The sequence below is a fragment of the Plecotus auritus genome (genome assembly GCF_963455305.1).
Source record: "Plecotus auritus genome assembly, chromosome: 9".
Lineage (NCBI taxonomy): Eukaryota > Metazoa > Chordata > Mammalia > Chiroptera > Vespertilionidae > Plecotus > Plecotus auritus.
This window is the reverse complement of record NC_137783.1, coordinates 31,018,032-31,031,923: the sequence shown is the minus strand read 5'-3', so window position 1 is coordinate 31,031,923 and position 13,892 is coordinate 31,018,032. Positions and strand designations below refer to the sequence as shown.

At 35.1% G+C, this 13,892-nt stretch overlaps 1 protein-coding gene across 4 annotated transcripts in view; it reads right to left on the bottom strand.

Moving 5' to 3' along the window:
• The window catches only part of PRKG1 (protein kinase cGMP-dependent 1), a 1,125,638-nt gene that overhangs the window by 128,249 nt on the left and 983,497 nt on the right, over nucleotides 1-13,892 (bottom strand). For 2 of the 4 annotated variants that reach the window (XM_080643202.1, XM_080643201.1), the window contains exon 8: nucleotides 2,856-2,921. In XM_080643202.1, the coding sequence (XP_080499328.1) occupies nucleotides 2,856-2,921 (66 nt within the window). Of the gene's footprint in view, nucleotides 1-2,855; nucleotides 2,922-7,482; nucleotides 7,722-11,705; nucleotides 11,862-13,892 lie in introns of those variants that run through there. The other 2 variants (XM_080643204.1, XM_080643203.1) reach the window with 2 other exon arrangements.

Below are 13,892 nucleotides of genomic sequence, written 5' to 3'. Positions count from 1 at the left end.
TCTTTTCTGTCCCCCTCCCCTCTTTCCCTCTGAGAACCCTCAGTCTGTGGCATGCTTCCATGTCCCTGGGTCTATTTTGTTTTGTTAGACTAATATTCTTTTTAAATATACTTTCACGAATTTTGGAATCACTGCAGATCGTTACTAAGATAATGATTAGGTTGCAAGAAACCAATTCTCAGAGAATGCTTTTTAAGGAAAGCACGTATCTGTTTATCATTTTCTAGTTTGTCAGTGAGCATGGAAAACAATTTCTGACATGCATGATTAGTTACAACTAATTAATTCTTTTGCTCTCCCTCTGGAATGATAAGTCATAGGCTTATTTAACCTGGTACCCCACTTGTAAATTTGCTCTTGTTGACAGTTCTGCCATCTGTTTGCACGGAATGAAGCCCTGGTGCCCCTCTAATTGGCCATAAATTAGGTACTAGCCCCAGGCTTTTGACAGGATCCTTCAGTTCCAGTTTGATTTTTTTATTAAGCTGTAAATCCAATACTTGGTGGGAAGCCCACACTCTCTCCTAAGAGTACAGCAACACATGTCTTGAGTCCTAGCATCAAGATGTCTTCTCTATATTTATGTTTAAGCTAGATCTCACTCAAGGTGTCCTCTCTATCTAGATCCATAAGACAAACTTATGCTGATTACAGAGAAAATCTTTAAATCAATAAATGTCTATGCCTTTTGTAAGAAGAGGAAGTAGACATTTATTGAGTGCTGACGACACGTTGTGCTGCCTATGGAGTTATATGTATGTTAAATTGATCTTCAAAACAATTTTATAATTTAGGTAATATCATCTTACTTTTTCAGATGGGGAAACTGAGACTTAGAGTTTAAGTAACTTGCCCCTATTGTCATAAAATGTTGCAGTCAAGATTCAAATATTGGGCTTTATTTGCCAAAGCCTGGGCATTTTCTACTGTGTACGCTCCATATATGACTAGGTTTGAAAAAAGAGAAAATTACGATGAGGCAAAAGTATGTGTGTGATGCTACTTGGTACTCCTGCATCTCTCAGGCCCTCAGTTAAAATGGAGCTAGACTAGATGACCCACAAAATCTCATTCAGTTTGATTCCTTGTGATTAGGTTAATCTGTGATTTACCATTTACAATGAAACCTATCAAATTATTAAACTTCTATGGCTATACCTTCCTCTTTTTCAAAATATCATATGAAAGACTTGGATTGATAGACTTCTCATTAAATATTCAGCCCTTAGTCTCTCCCTCTATTTATCTTATGCATCATTCACAGATTAGCCTACCAAATAGTGTTAGTGGCATTATTTTGCTGCATAAAATTGTCAGAGTTTTTCTCATCCCAATACTCAGTGTTCTTGATGAACCAGCCCTAATACATCTATAAACTTATTTGTCATAATATCTCCTCCAACTACCTTTACACAGCCTCACTCTTGACAGTTTAAATAGCTCATAGTTCCCTTGTGAGCATTGCTTATGCTATTCACTTTATTTATATAGTCTCTCCCGTATTTCCAGATCCACCTAATGATACCCTTTCTTTCATGAAAACTTCCCTGATTATCTTCAGAAGTAGTCACTCTTTTCCAGACGCCCATAAGTGTGTATTCGGACCCTTCTGTATTCTGCTTTGCATGATGATTATTTGTGTATATTAGAAGCTAACCCCCAAACCAGGACCTGTGCTACTCATTTGATTCTGCCCATGGCCCCTCACAATGCCTTGTGTATAGTAGATCCTCAGTAAAATGTTGGCTGAATGAAAGAATGAATGAATGGGTAATGGTTGTTTCTGGGAACCAGACAAAGCATATCTACTTCAGAGATATTTATGGATACAACTATCATTCGGCACCTGTGCCACTGCTCTGGTTCTAGAGATCCAACTCAGAGGGGCTTCCAAATGTGAGATTTGTGAATCAGGTGGGATATCTCATTACCCAGGCCCCCCGAACTCAACCTCAACTCCTGCATTCTGAGCTGATCACATCTGCCTCCACAGTTTCCTTTCCCCCTGACACTCACAGCCTAGTCCAGCTCCACTAAAATGGGTGGTTTGCAGTACTTCTCCTTGGGCCAGGCACTTGGCTTTTCTGATAACTTATCAATGCACAACGCAACGAGGAAAAACTTAGCGGGCGCTTCCAGATAGCGCACGCGCCTTTTAACCCTGCTCTTGGAGAGTCAGCAATCTGACATCTGTAGTTTAACCTGTGAAGCATTCAGGTCATGAGAACGGCAAGCCAGAATGGAGGGAAGGAACAGGGCTAGGTATCATGGAACAAACTTTTAAGGGTCCTAAATATATACCCATGGCTAGAAGATGCTTTCTTCAAAACTGTCTTCCTAAAATGCTTCCATTATAGGAGTCTGAGGATGGAAGAAAAGACGAGATAACTAAAATATGCTCAAGGAATAGTCCATTTCCTGATAATAATAATTATAACATTTGATTATGATTAATATATTATTATTATAGTTATTATCCTTCTTCTAAAATTTTACACAAATATCTGGCATCGCTTGAGTGCCTCCTGACTAAAACACGCTGGGACACATGGCTTTCCTTGCGTGTTCCCATTAATCCTCACAATATGGCTATCATGTTGCATTATCCCCAGTTTATAAATGAGCTGAGGTGAAGCTCACAGTGCTTAAGTACCTTGGTGAAGACCACAAAGCTAGATTAGCAGAGTTAGCTACTTTCAAGAATAATAGGAAATGACAGTCAAGTATAGAAGTCATTTTAAAATGAAAATATATGAAACAAATATTAATAGCTCCATTAAATGATGTCTAATTCAAGGAACCCATGTATGCCACTGATATGAGTGTGCAATATGCATAACAAAGAATGTACTTACTCTCTGTCGATCACAAGGCAGGTCACTGCTTCTGCAGCAATTACGTTTGCTGTTCTCACATCCTCCCTGTATAAAAAAGAGAGAGACATTGAAGTAAAATAACCTTTACTGTTGAACGAAAGTGTTCCTTGTGATTCATTCAGGAAACCTAGTAAATTATGTATACTCTTATGATTTATCCACTTCCAGTTTTAAGCTTTGTTCATCTTTCAAATTTCTTTGTTCTGAGGAACCACCTTGTTCTTGTCATGCAGACACAAATTTTACAGTTATAATTCAGCAGTTACAATCTTCAAATGTAAAGTTTCACTCCCAGAAGTGGAACAGAATTTTATACTATCATTCCCTATGCTCTCTGGGGAATTACCAAATTAATTGGTCAATGATAGGGACAGTAATAAACATGGGCAGATGAAATATTTTAAAGGACCTGAAGGAATGTTTCTGGAGACTGAGAATCTAATTCATAGTGTGTGTGAATTTATCATTCTAACCTTGAGAACAATTGATTTGTTTCAATTATTTCCTTACTTTAGAGACCCTGCTTTTCTGTGGCTCAACTTTTGGAAATTTCAAGTACATAGTTACTCATCTGTGCCAGAGCTTATGGTTCATCAAGAGTATTTGACAAATCTTAATCACAGTGACAGAAATTTGTATGTACTGTCTCTTTAGAAGCTTATAATTTGTCACTGGAGGGATATCTGTCAACCGCTTAAACCTTTAAAAAACCTGTCCTGATATCTCTGTCTAATCCAGTGGTTAGAGGTGGATTTGGTAAATTAGCATTCACATGTCATTTTGAGCTACTAAAAATTTAATGGTACCACCGACATGAAAACATAAGTTATACTTGAAAACATACTCTCTTTCCTAGAAAGGTAACATTTCTAAGTTAATATAATTAATGATGAATATGAGTTTGAAATACATTACCGAGATATGTACATAGGAAATAATATAGTGTTAACACATTCCAAAAAGCATAATTAAAACATCATATGTTTCTACAGGATAGAGAAGTCTTAAAAATAAAGATATTTTCAGTGGATTTTCATTTTTTTTAAATATACCAAGTTCTCACATATAATTCTGAACTCTGTATTTTGTCCACTCTATTTTTTCTTTCATTGTTAATACATCATACTATTAAGATCATTGTTGCTTTACAGTAACTATTTTGCATTTAGAATTTGGTAAATCAAGTTTCCCCTTACTGAAATTCTTTTTAAGAAATACCTTGATGATATTCTTAAACATTCACATTTTATATAGACTTTAAAATAAATTTCCTCTCCTAAAGAAACCCACTCTGGGACTCTGCTAGAGTTGTATTACATTTATACATTGATTTCAGAAAAAAAGGATTCTTATTCTAATAATTTCCATACAAGAATATATGGCATGATCTCCACTTGTTCAGATCTAGTTTTCTGTCTTTAAATAAAATTTCTTAATCTTTTTCACTTGGAGCTGACATTTCAAAAACAGTATTCTTAGGTGTTTCATATCATTAGTTTCTCATGAGTGGCATCCTTTCCCATTTGATTCTCACTGGTCATTACTTAGGAAACAAAAAAGTATTGATTATTGTAATTTTTAACCCACCTACCATGATAAGTTCTCTTGTTATTCTAAAATTTTCATTATCATCTCCACAACTCCCAGCATCCTCCTCCCAGTGCCTCCCTCACATTCTCCACTTGCCAGCCAAACTGTCCTCCTTTCCATCCCTGAACACCTCATCTCCTTTCACGTGCCTTCCCTAAGCCTAGGAATCTTGTCTCCAACTCCTTGCCTACTTCACCCCTGCTTATCCTTTAGATCTCGGCCTATGTGCCCCTTCCTCAGGAGAACCATGTGAATTAATGAGAACATGTCCGCTGTTTTTTCATTCTCATGGCCCTGCGTACCTCTTTGTCCAACCACCTATCACTGCAATTATACATTTATTGGTTTAATGACACTATGTTCCTCCTACTAAACCACATGAGGGCAGGTTCCATGGCTAGTTTTGCTCTCCATTTTACCCTAAATGGCTGACACAAAGGAGATGCTTAGGAAATGTGTAGTACAGGATGGCACAGGCACCACAATCCCAGGCCCACTACACAGGCTCTGGAATCCCGCTGTAGTGGTTTTACAAGACAAGCTACAAGTTGTGTGAAAGGCTCAACTTTCTCATCTGTAAAAATGGGGATGGTAAATTGCCTACTCACTGTGTCATATGAAATGAGATAATCGAAGATTTGTTTATCATAATTCCTGGCACATAGAGAGCAATGTGTTCTGTTGTTTATTATTCCTAGCTCTTGTCACCAGTGATGTCATGTCTGTCCTTATAGGGCGATGTGTTTTATGAAACATTCCTACCCAAGAACGAAGTGTGGATTTTCTTTTTGCTCCATAGAAGTAGACAACATATTTTCAATTCCATTATCACTTTCTGAGTGGGAATTTGAAGAAGTAGACATAAGTAGAAAATGTCAGTAATGCCTATCAGGTCTTCTATAAATTGTGGGAATGGCTTATTTCTAAGGAGGTTGCTCAATTTAGTATAAATGATTACAAATTGCTGTCATTGTTAAACACACCCACACAAACAACCACATCATAGCTTTATAGAGAACATCATATTAAATCTCACTTTCCCTAAAACATATTTCTATCTTGGCAATTTAGAAACTGCTCACAGTCTTTCAAAGTATGAAATATACAAGATAATGCTTCTTTTTTATAATATTTTCTGTGCAAATAAATTTTTAAAAATGATTTCATTAAAAATACTCAATATTTTAAAATGTCATCATATTATCTGGCATAAATTGGATATATTTTAAAAAATGAATTTAGTTTTCTTGCAACAATAATTACGAGATATTTTTAAGTGTAGATGGGGAAAAATCAAAGATCAGAAGAGTGACACAGTCAACAGAAATTGAAAATATTTTATTTTAAGAAAATCTGTAAGTGATAACCTACAATCAGGCTTAGTACCTTGTAAAGTGACATATACTAAAACAGAAGAGATGTATAATGTAGGAAAACAACATATTAAACAAGAGATTATAATTTTTGCCAATTAATGAGCATCTAGTATATATATGAAATCTCACACAAACCTCATTTAATGCATCTAACAGAGGTGGATATTTTATCCCAGATTTACACAGGGGTATAAAGGTTAGGTAACACACCCAAAGTCAGACATAGCTAATGAGTTGTAGCCTTGGAATTTGAAAAAAGATCTGGCTGGCTCCAAAGTCCATGTTCTTTCCAAAACAGTCCACTGTTGATCCACTGCTGTCCAATTTATTTACACAACAGTTCTGACTTAATTTTAATGCAAAATATCTTCTGAGTAGTAAGTAGTCATAATGTCTCTGTCCATCATTGTAAAAATATATGTAATTGTTAATAAAAACAGCATTAGTATGTTTATGTGTGCCCAATTGCAAAGCTAATTCAGTAAAGCATTTAAATTCCCAAACTATTAAAATTTATCTCCATAGCTATGACCTAGCCCTGTTATATTGCTTTATAATAATGCTACATAAAAATTACAAATTATTCAAGGCCAAGTTCATTCAATGCCTAATTCATGTGGCCATTACATTGTCATTGTCTATTAAGGTACTTAATGCCACTATGACAGTCTATGCAGTTGTCTAAAATGTCATACCTGTGTACTCAGAGAGCTGCTCCTGTAAAGTACCATTTAATGTCTTACCTAGTACTGACATATATAAATCCCTTATTTTATGAGAGACAGTAGAAATTTATAATGAGAAAATATTATTCACATAATCTGACAATACTGTGATTTACTGTGTATGCTTATTTCCTTTGTAGGTCAAAGGAGTATATCAAAAGCAAATATCATTTTGATTCAGATATAAAATATTGCATACTCATATAATACAGAGGTCCTAATAGCTCCATGTTGTTATAAAACTTATCTTTGTTCACACATAGCTGTTCTGATTTCTCACAGAACTTCTGTGTTAGCGAACCTAAGTTAACAGGGTTTCATGTAATTAGATTTAGACATGAGAAAAGAGAAGAAAAAAGGGAGATGGTGTTATTTTTAAAAACTGAGTTTTCTTTCCATTTTAGTTTTTGGTAGATTAAGGTATTTATAATTTCTAATAGATGAATATATGAGATTTTGAAAAAAAATTGGCCATGAGAGAATTGTAAACTAGAGTTATATGTACAATATACTTAATTAAAAACTTTCACCAAACACATATTGCCTTTGAACACTCAGCACACTTCTTTATAGCAAATAAATATACACACATCTATGTAACAGTCCAGGCTTAACATGTGCATCTTCTTTAAAAATAAAGTTTCAGATCCATGCATTTCTCTACCAGTATTAGTTGATTTTTAGCATGACAATTAATAAATATGTATTATTGCAGAAGTAGCTACTTTTTGGCAGATTAACAGATATTTTACAAAGTTGCTATTGATTAATGATTAATTACTGTCAAAGCTATGCAATTTAGTACTATTCTTCTTTTAAGCATTTTTGGAAGAGTTAGAAATTGCTTTCAGTGAAATCATAGAGCATGAAAAATATCCAAAAATATTTTCAAATAACAATTTTCTGTGCACTGACTCTGATATTCTTTGAACTTCATCACTGGAATCTTCATCATCGCTGTATCCCAAAGTGGAATCACTGTCAGTATCTGAATAATCCATATCAAGGCTTTAACATGGACTCTTCTTGTTCTGAAGTAATTCTCTTGTGTCTTATGGCTGGTAGAGAACCGAAGTGTTGATTTATATCTCAGGGGAACACAGAGTGCACGAGGCCAAAGTAGGATGTAGTTCAAGCAAAGGCTCTGTCTGAGTAAGGGCTCTCCCTTCTCGACTCTAGAGTAACGTGACTGCCATCAACAAAATCCTAGCATTCCCTTGGTGCCAGCCTTCTTGGAAACTGACACTACTCCAACTGCCTATGAATTTACAGCCATCCATGAATCAGAGCCCTTCATTCTCAATCAAATGCAACAGCTTAATGTCCACAGTTAAGTCTGGATCACATAGGACAAAATAAATCCTTTTCAACTCAAAATCAAGGGCAATCTTACTACAACAAGTAGGATATTTAAAATTAATAGGATATGACAAGTATCAAAGGGCCACTTAAAGTGAAATTATACTTTGAATTAATTATGAACTAGAATTGTAGAGTTTATGGCAAAATTCAACTGTGCTATTTGAAATTTTATTTCCAGAGCAGGTAAGTGTTTTTGAAGAATAAATTGTATCAGGCCATTCACTGATCTACTTTCTATTTAGTCATGAAGTTATTCCAACATGACTTACACCTCCCATATTCTAATAGAACACACATACTAAGTGCAAAATGAATTAAGACATGAAAATAATATGTCTTCTAATTAAGCTTGGCACAGAGTAAGCAACCAATAAATGATAGCGTATTATCATCACCACTGTTGTTATCATCATCATCATAATCACTTTAGGGTCCTCTAATATCCAGGAAGCATGTTACTCTCTTGAATACTCTTTCTCTCATAAAACCTTCTTCCCTAAGTCTCTATGATAATATCAGTCTCCCAATTGTTTTCCAACACCACTTTCTCAATTTATTTTCTTAAGTCCTCTTCCCTAGTTCACTGAAAACTAGGTGTTTCTCCAAAAAAAATTTTCCGCCTTCTTTTTTATTGCTGTGAGTTCTCTTATTAAGGAAATCTCACCATAATCCTATGGCATCAGCTATTAGAATTATATTAATGAGTTTCAAGTCTTAATTTTCTTAATATTTACCTCTCTCCTACTGGACATCCCTGTCTGGAAGTTCCATTGCAACCTTTAATTCAAACCTATCTAATTTTCTCTTAGCCTCAAAACCACTCTTTTCCTTGGGTACCCTTATCCTGGTAAACGACATCATCATTCTTGCATTCACCTAGCCTCAGAAGATTAGATCTGTTTTTCACTGTTCTCTCTCCATCAGTGCATGTGTTTGATCACATTGGTTCTTTGTCTTTTCTCTTCTATCCATCCTTCCTTTGCATTTCCATAGCCATTGTTCTACTCTGGGCTGTCACCATCTGTACCTCGCAATGTTACTAAGGCCTTATAGCTGACCTCACTGCCTCCACTCCCTTCCTTTCCTAATCCGTATCTCACTCGCACATCTTCAAATGTAAATCTAGTCATGCCAACTCTTCATGAGAGCTTTCAAAAGAAACATTCAAGAAAGAAAAGTTCCTACACTTTCATTTAGAGTTTGAGGTCCTCCACTACCTGGCTTATCACCTTTCTAGGCTCTATGTGGACTTTTACAGACTAGTCTCTACTATGCTTGTGACAAACAACTATTTCTTTAAAATATACCGCTGTTATCTCCATGCCCGTGCACATGCAGATGGCTCCTCCAAGAACCCTCTATTCTAATTCAAATGTTCATATATGCAAACTTTCTATTTTTTTCTAATACATTTTTCTCTTTTAAATTTTTTGTGCTTGTTCTTTTTTTATTCTGTTGTCTATCAATAGCATTTTTAAAAGAAAAAAATTCCCATAAAAATGTCTACATATAATTACAGAAAAAAATAGTTAAAAAAGATTAAGAGAAAGAGAGAAATAGAAAAATACTGTAACACCATACACCAAGAGATAACTAAGGTTAATATCTTGGTGAATCTCCTTCACTTTATTATTCTTAAGTAATCAGATGTATCATGAATACAATAATAATAAGTCAATAATCATTTTACAACATGTTTACTGAAGGCTATTATATTCTGAATGCCTGAACCCTGAGGTCTAGTGGAGACAGATATTAAATTAGTATGCAAATGTATAACTAAAAATACTGATCTAACATCATGCAATCAGAGATATGTTAGGGAGCATTTCACTTGGCAATTCAGAGGCCAGACAATTTTTTTGAGGACACTAAAAACTAAGCCCCAAAAGATGAGTTAGTTGGGTTAGCAAGATGGGTCTGAAACTGTATTTTTTAGGAAACAAGTATAGCATATGCAATTGCCCTGAGGATTGAGAAAAAATGTCAGGGACCAGGACACGCCACAAAGAAAGACAGGACCAGATCATTCAATGCCTGTAGGCTATACAAATATACATGTGTATATTCTGTGTGTGTGTGTGTGTGTGTGTGTATATATATATATTTAAAGATTGCCTAAGTGAGCTATTTTTTCTTTACCATATTAAATAAAATCTTAAAAATCAGTTGAAAAGCTTAAGCTCAATTCGGGGGAAACAATTTGTATGCCATAATGAAGTAAAGTATCAAGAAAACCATTTTAGATTAATAATATTGGAACACTGGTGGCCTTTTCACTTATTAAAATAAATGTTACTATAAATCCATTTGCATATTAAAAACATGTATAAACAGAAAATATGATCTCTGCCCTTTAGAATCCTCTAATTAGAATATAGGAGTAATGAAAAAGCAAGTGCATAAAACTGACGTATTATCAAAAATATTATATATCAACCCATGATTAACACAGAATTGAATTTAGTTCAGATCTACTTTCTAGAGTCCACCCAAGGCAATATCAGGTTTCCCATCAGTAATAGGGATTCATGACATGACCTTAAAGAGAATGCTTTGAGCTGAATGGTTATGTGTCATCCATAAATGACACACCTGGTAACTCCAAAGTTTATTCTTCTTGGTAGCATAGGTGAATATTTCTATTTATGGTATCAATTCACTTCTTGAGCGAATGCAAATCTTCTTGGATCTATACCCATGGAAGGTCACAGTATGTAAAAAAAGAGTAATTTGGAAGAATTCAATTTTCACTTCTTTTTTTCATATACCCCTCCCAAGTGGATGGCATGATGAATTTTTTATGTGACATATAAACTTTGCATTCTATGGCATGCTTCAATGACAATAAACATAGACATTCATTAGGTTGAATCAAATAAAATGTCCTTTTTTATTTCAGGTTAAAAATGACAATTTATTGGCAATTTCATTTGGTATAACCTAATACATGGAATTAGTAAAAGTGAAAGGGGAGAAAAAAGCAATTGCAACACGATGCATATTGCTATTTCTTTTCTGATGTGCTCCCTTTGGGACCCTAGCTTAGCAGCGATTTAAGAGTTATGCATACTGCTTCCATATTTCATACTTTAATGCATTTCTTCTTCTGACTGTTGATGTGACTGATGGATTTTGCTCATTAAAGATCATTATCTCTATATTCCATTAGAACTAGGGTAAGAAATAAGCACTGACGAAATTCTGAATCCTAGTTTTGTTTTTGTTACTAGCATACAAATGGTATTTACTCTGTTCTCTAGCTTCACATATTAAACTCTTTGGCAAAGTCTTACAAGTTTAAATAATGTCTCCCCAGAGTGTATTTTATGAAGAGAAGGAAGAGCTTGTTTTTCCCATTTATTCTGTTACTTTATTAGTTATTTGGAAAGAGATTTAAATATTACAATGGCATTGTATATATATATATATATATATATATATATATATATATATATATATATATATACACACACATACATACATACACACACACACACAATAAGTGCAAGGTAATTGTTAAAATTATATTAAAATAATAAAAGAAAATCTATGTGTATATATTTACGTAAAATACAAACAAACAAATAAGCATATATCAAAATGGATGGATTACTTTGAGATGCATTAGAAAAAGTAACTATACTCAGGGAAGATGATGTGTAATTAAAAGTCAGAGGAGACTTTTGAATTTTATATTATATATTTGAATTACCTGTTATAAAATAAATATTTTTTTAAAGTACATATATGCAATAATAGAAATTGACTCTTACAAGCAATTTGTGGATAGAGGCTGGTGAGGTCTTTAACTCTCCTAGAAGGTCTCTTCTGTGTTGACTGCATGGTTAGCCACTGTCCGTGCCTGGGTCACCTGTCAACCCTCACCGCAAAGCAATCCCCAGCTCGCAGGGCTAGAGCTAACTTACGCTGGCCTATTCTGAATACCCTGAAAAGATACCCGCTTAGCAGGTGGAACAAGTAAAAACGTTTGGCACAGTATTGGCCAGTGTCACTTACAGCACTGACTTTTGCCCCACTTTTACAGCCAGCAATCATGAGAACTAGATGACAAACTAAGGAAGGTGTTTTTTCAGAAGGGGCATCTGCTTCTTAACACTCTTTAGGGTGGCACTTTAGATCTCATAAGATGCTAAGCTACCATTTGCATGTGTATCTACACACACATTTCATATAGATATCCACGTGTATCTAATAATTGATATTTTATATTTAACATTTATTTGAAAATACAGTTTAGCATTTCTGATAGTCATTGAAAAACACATTTTCTCTTTAAAAGTTTTCATAATTTAATCACATGAGGTACATTAACCACACATATTAAGTCATGATAAATCTTTGCATAGTACGTAAGAGTTACTTCATACAGGTTCAAATACCAGATGAGACATTAATTGACTGTGTGATCTTGAGTAAGATCTTGTCAATTTTCTTGGGGAAGAAGTTGGGAAAATAATAATATTTAATAGGGACAATTTTAAAAAGAATAACTAAATATATAAAAAACACCTAGATCAGTGCCCGACTACTGAAATCATTCAGCAAACATTAGACACTAATATCGTAATTTCATTATTACTATTATGCAATGTCTAACCCCAATAGATTCTATTCATTCTTATTTACCTACTGATTAGACATCATTACTTTCATGCCTCTTCTATTAATCTAGAAAGATCATCAAGGATTAATAGTCATTTCTTTATAAAAAGCTCCTCTATTGTTAATGTAAAAACATGCTTCAAATGCAATCAAGGATTTCAAATCACACTGACAAAATTTTCTACTGTGGTTTGTTCTTTAATCTGAAACCTACAGAAATTGATTAAAATGGTTTTATGTTATAATTCAGAAAGAATGACATTCATTCATTCATGTATTCATTCAGATATACAATAAAGAGGGGTTGTCAGATTTAGCAAATAAAAATACATGGCACCTATTTTAATTTGAATTTCAGATAAACAATGAAGACTTTTTAAATTTAAGTGTGCCCTCGTGTAATGATATACTTACAGTAAAAAATAACTATTCATTATTTATCTGAAATTCAAACTCAACCAATGCCTTGTCTTTTATCTGGCAACCCTAAGTAAAGTTTCTGAATAGAGACTCTGAGGCAGGTGATTATCATAGGTGCTGGATATAAAAAAGGGGTAAAGAACAAAATACTTGCCCTCCAAGACATTACAATCTAGCAGGGAAGACAGATAATTGACAGTTAACCTGTATAATAAAAGTCTGATATACAAATCGACCGAACAGCAGAATGACATGTGGAACAACCAGTCGCTATGACGCACACTGACCACCGCAGAGGGAAGTGACCAGTGGCAGCAGTGGGGGGCAGGGCTGGTTGGTGAGTGGGTGGTGCTACTGGGCGGGAGGCGACCAGCAGCAGTGGAGCAATTGGAGGGTGGGGTCTCCCGGGCAGGGCTGGTGAGCAGGCAGTGTCAGGACCGCCAAGGGAGGTGCCAGTGGGGGTCCCCTGATTGCCTTGCCGGTCACCCCACAGATTGGCCCTGATCTCCGGCCAGGCCTAGGGACCCTACCTGTGCATGAATCTCATGCACTGGGCCTCTAGTAATATATAATGTAGTGGTATCAGAGTTTGTTGGAGGTGTGAACAAAGTGACACATAATCACATGGAAATGCCCCAAACTTGACTGTGTGATGAGTGATGGAGGGACGTGGATTGATGGTGGGGAGAATCATGAAAAGCTGTGGGAAGAAGTGATGCCTCCGAGAAGAACTAATGTGCATATAGAGATTTATCAACAGAAAAAGTGAGGTGATTATATCACCAGAAACAGACTGTGGGAAAGCATGAGATAATCTGGTGTACAGGGAACAGCAGGTAATTCATAATGGCTGAAACTCTGGGAGTAAAAAGAGTAAAAAGAAATGAGGCTAGCAGGGTTGGGACAGGAGAAATTAT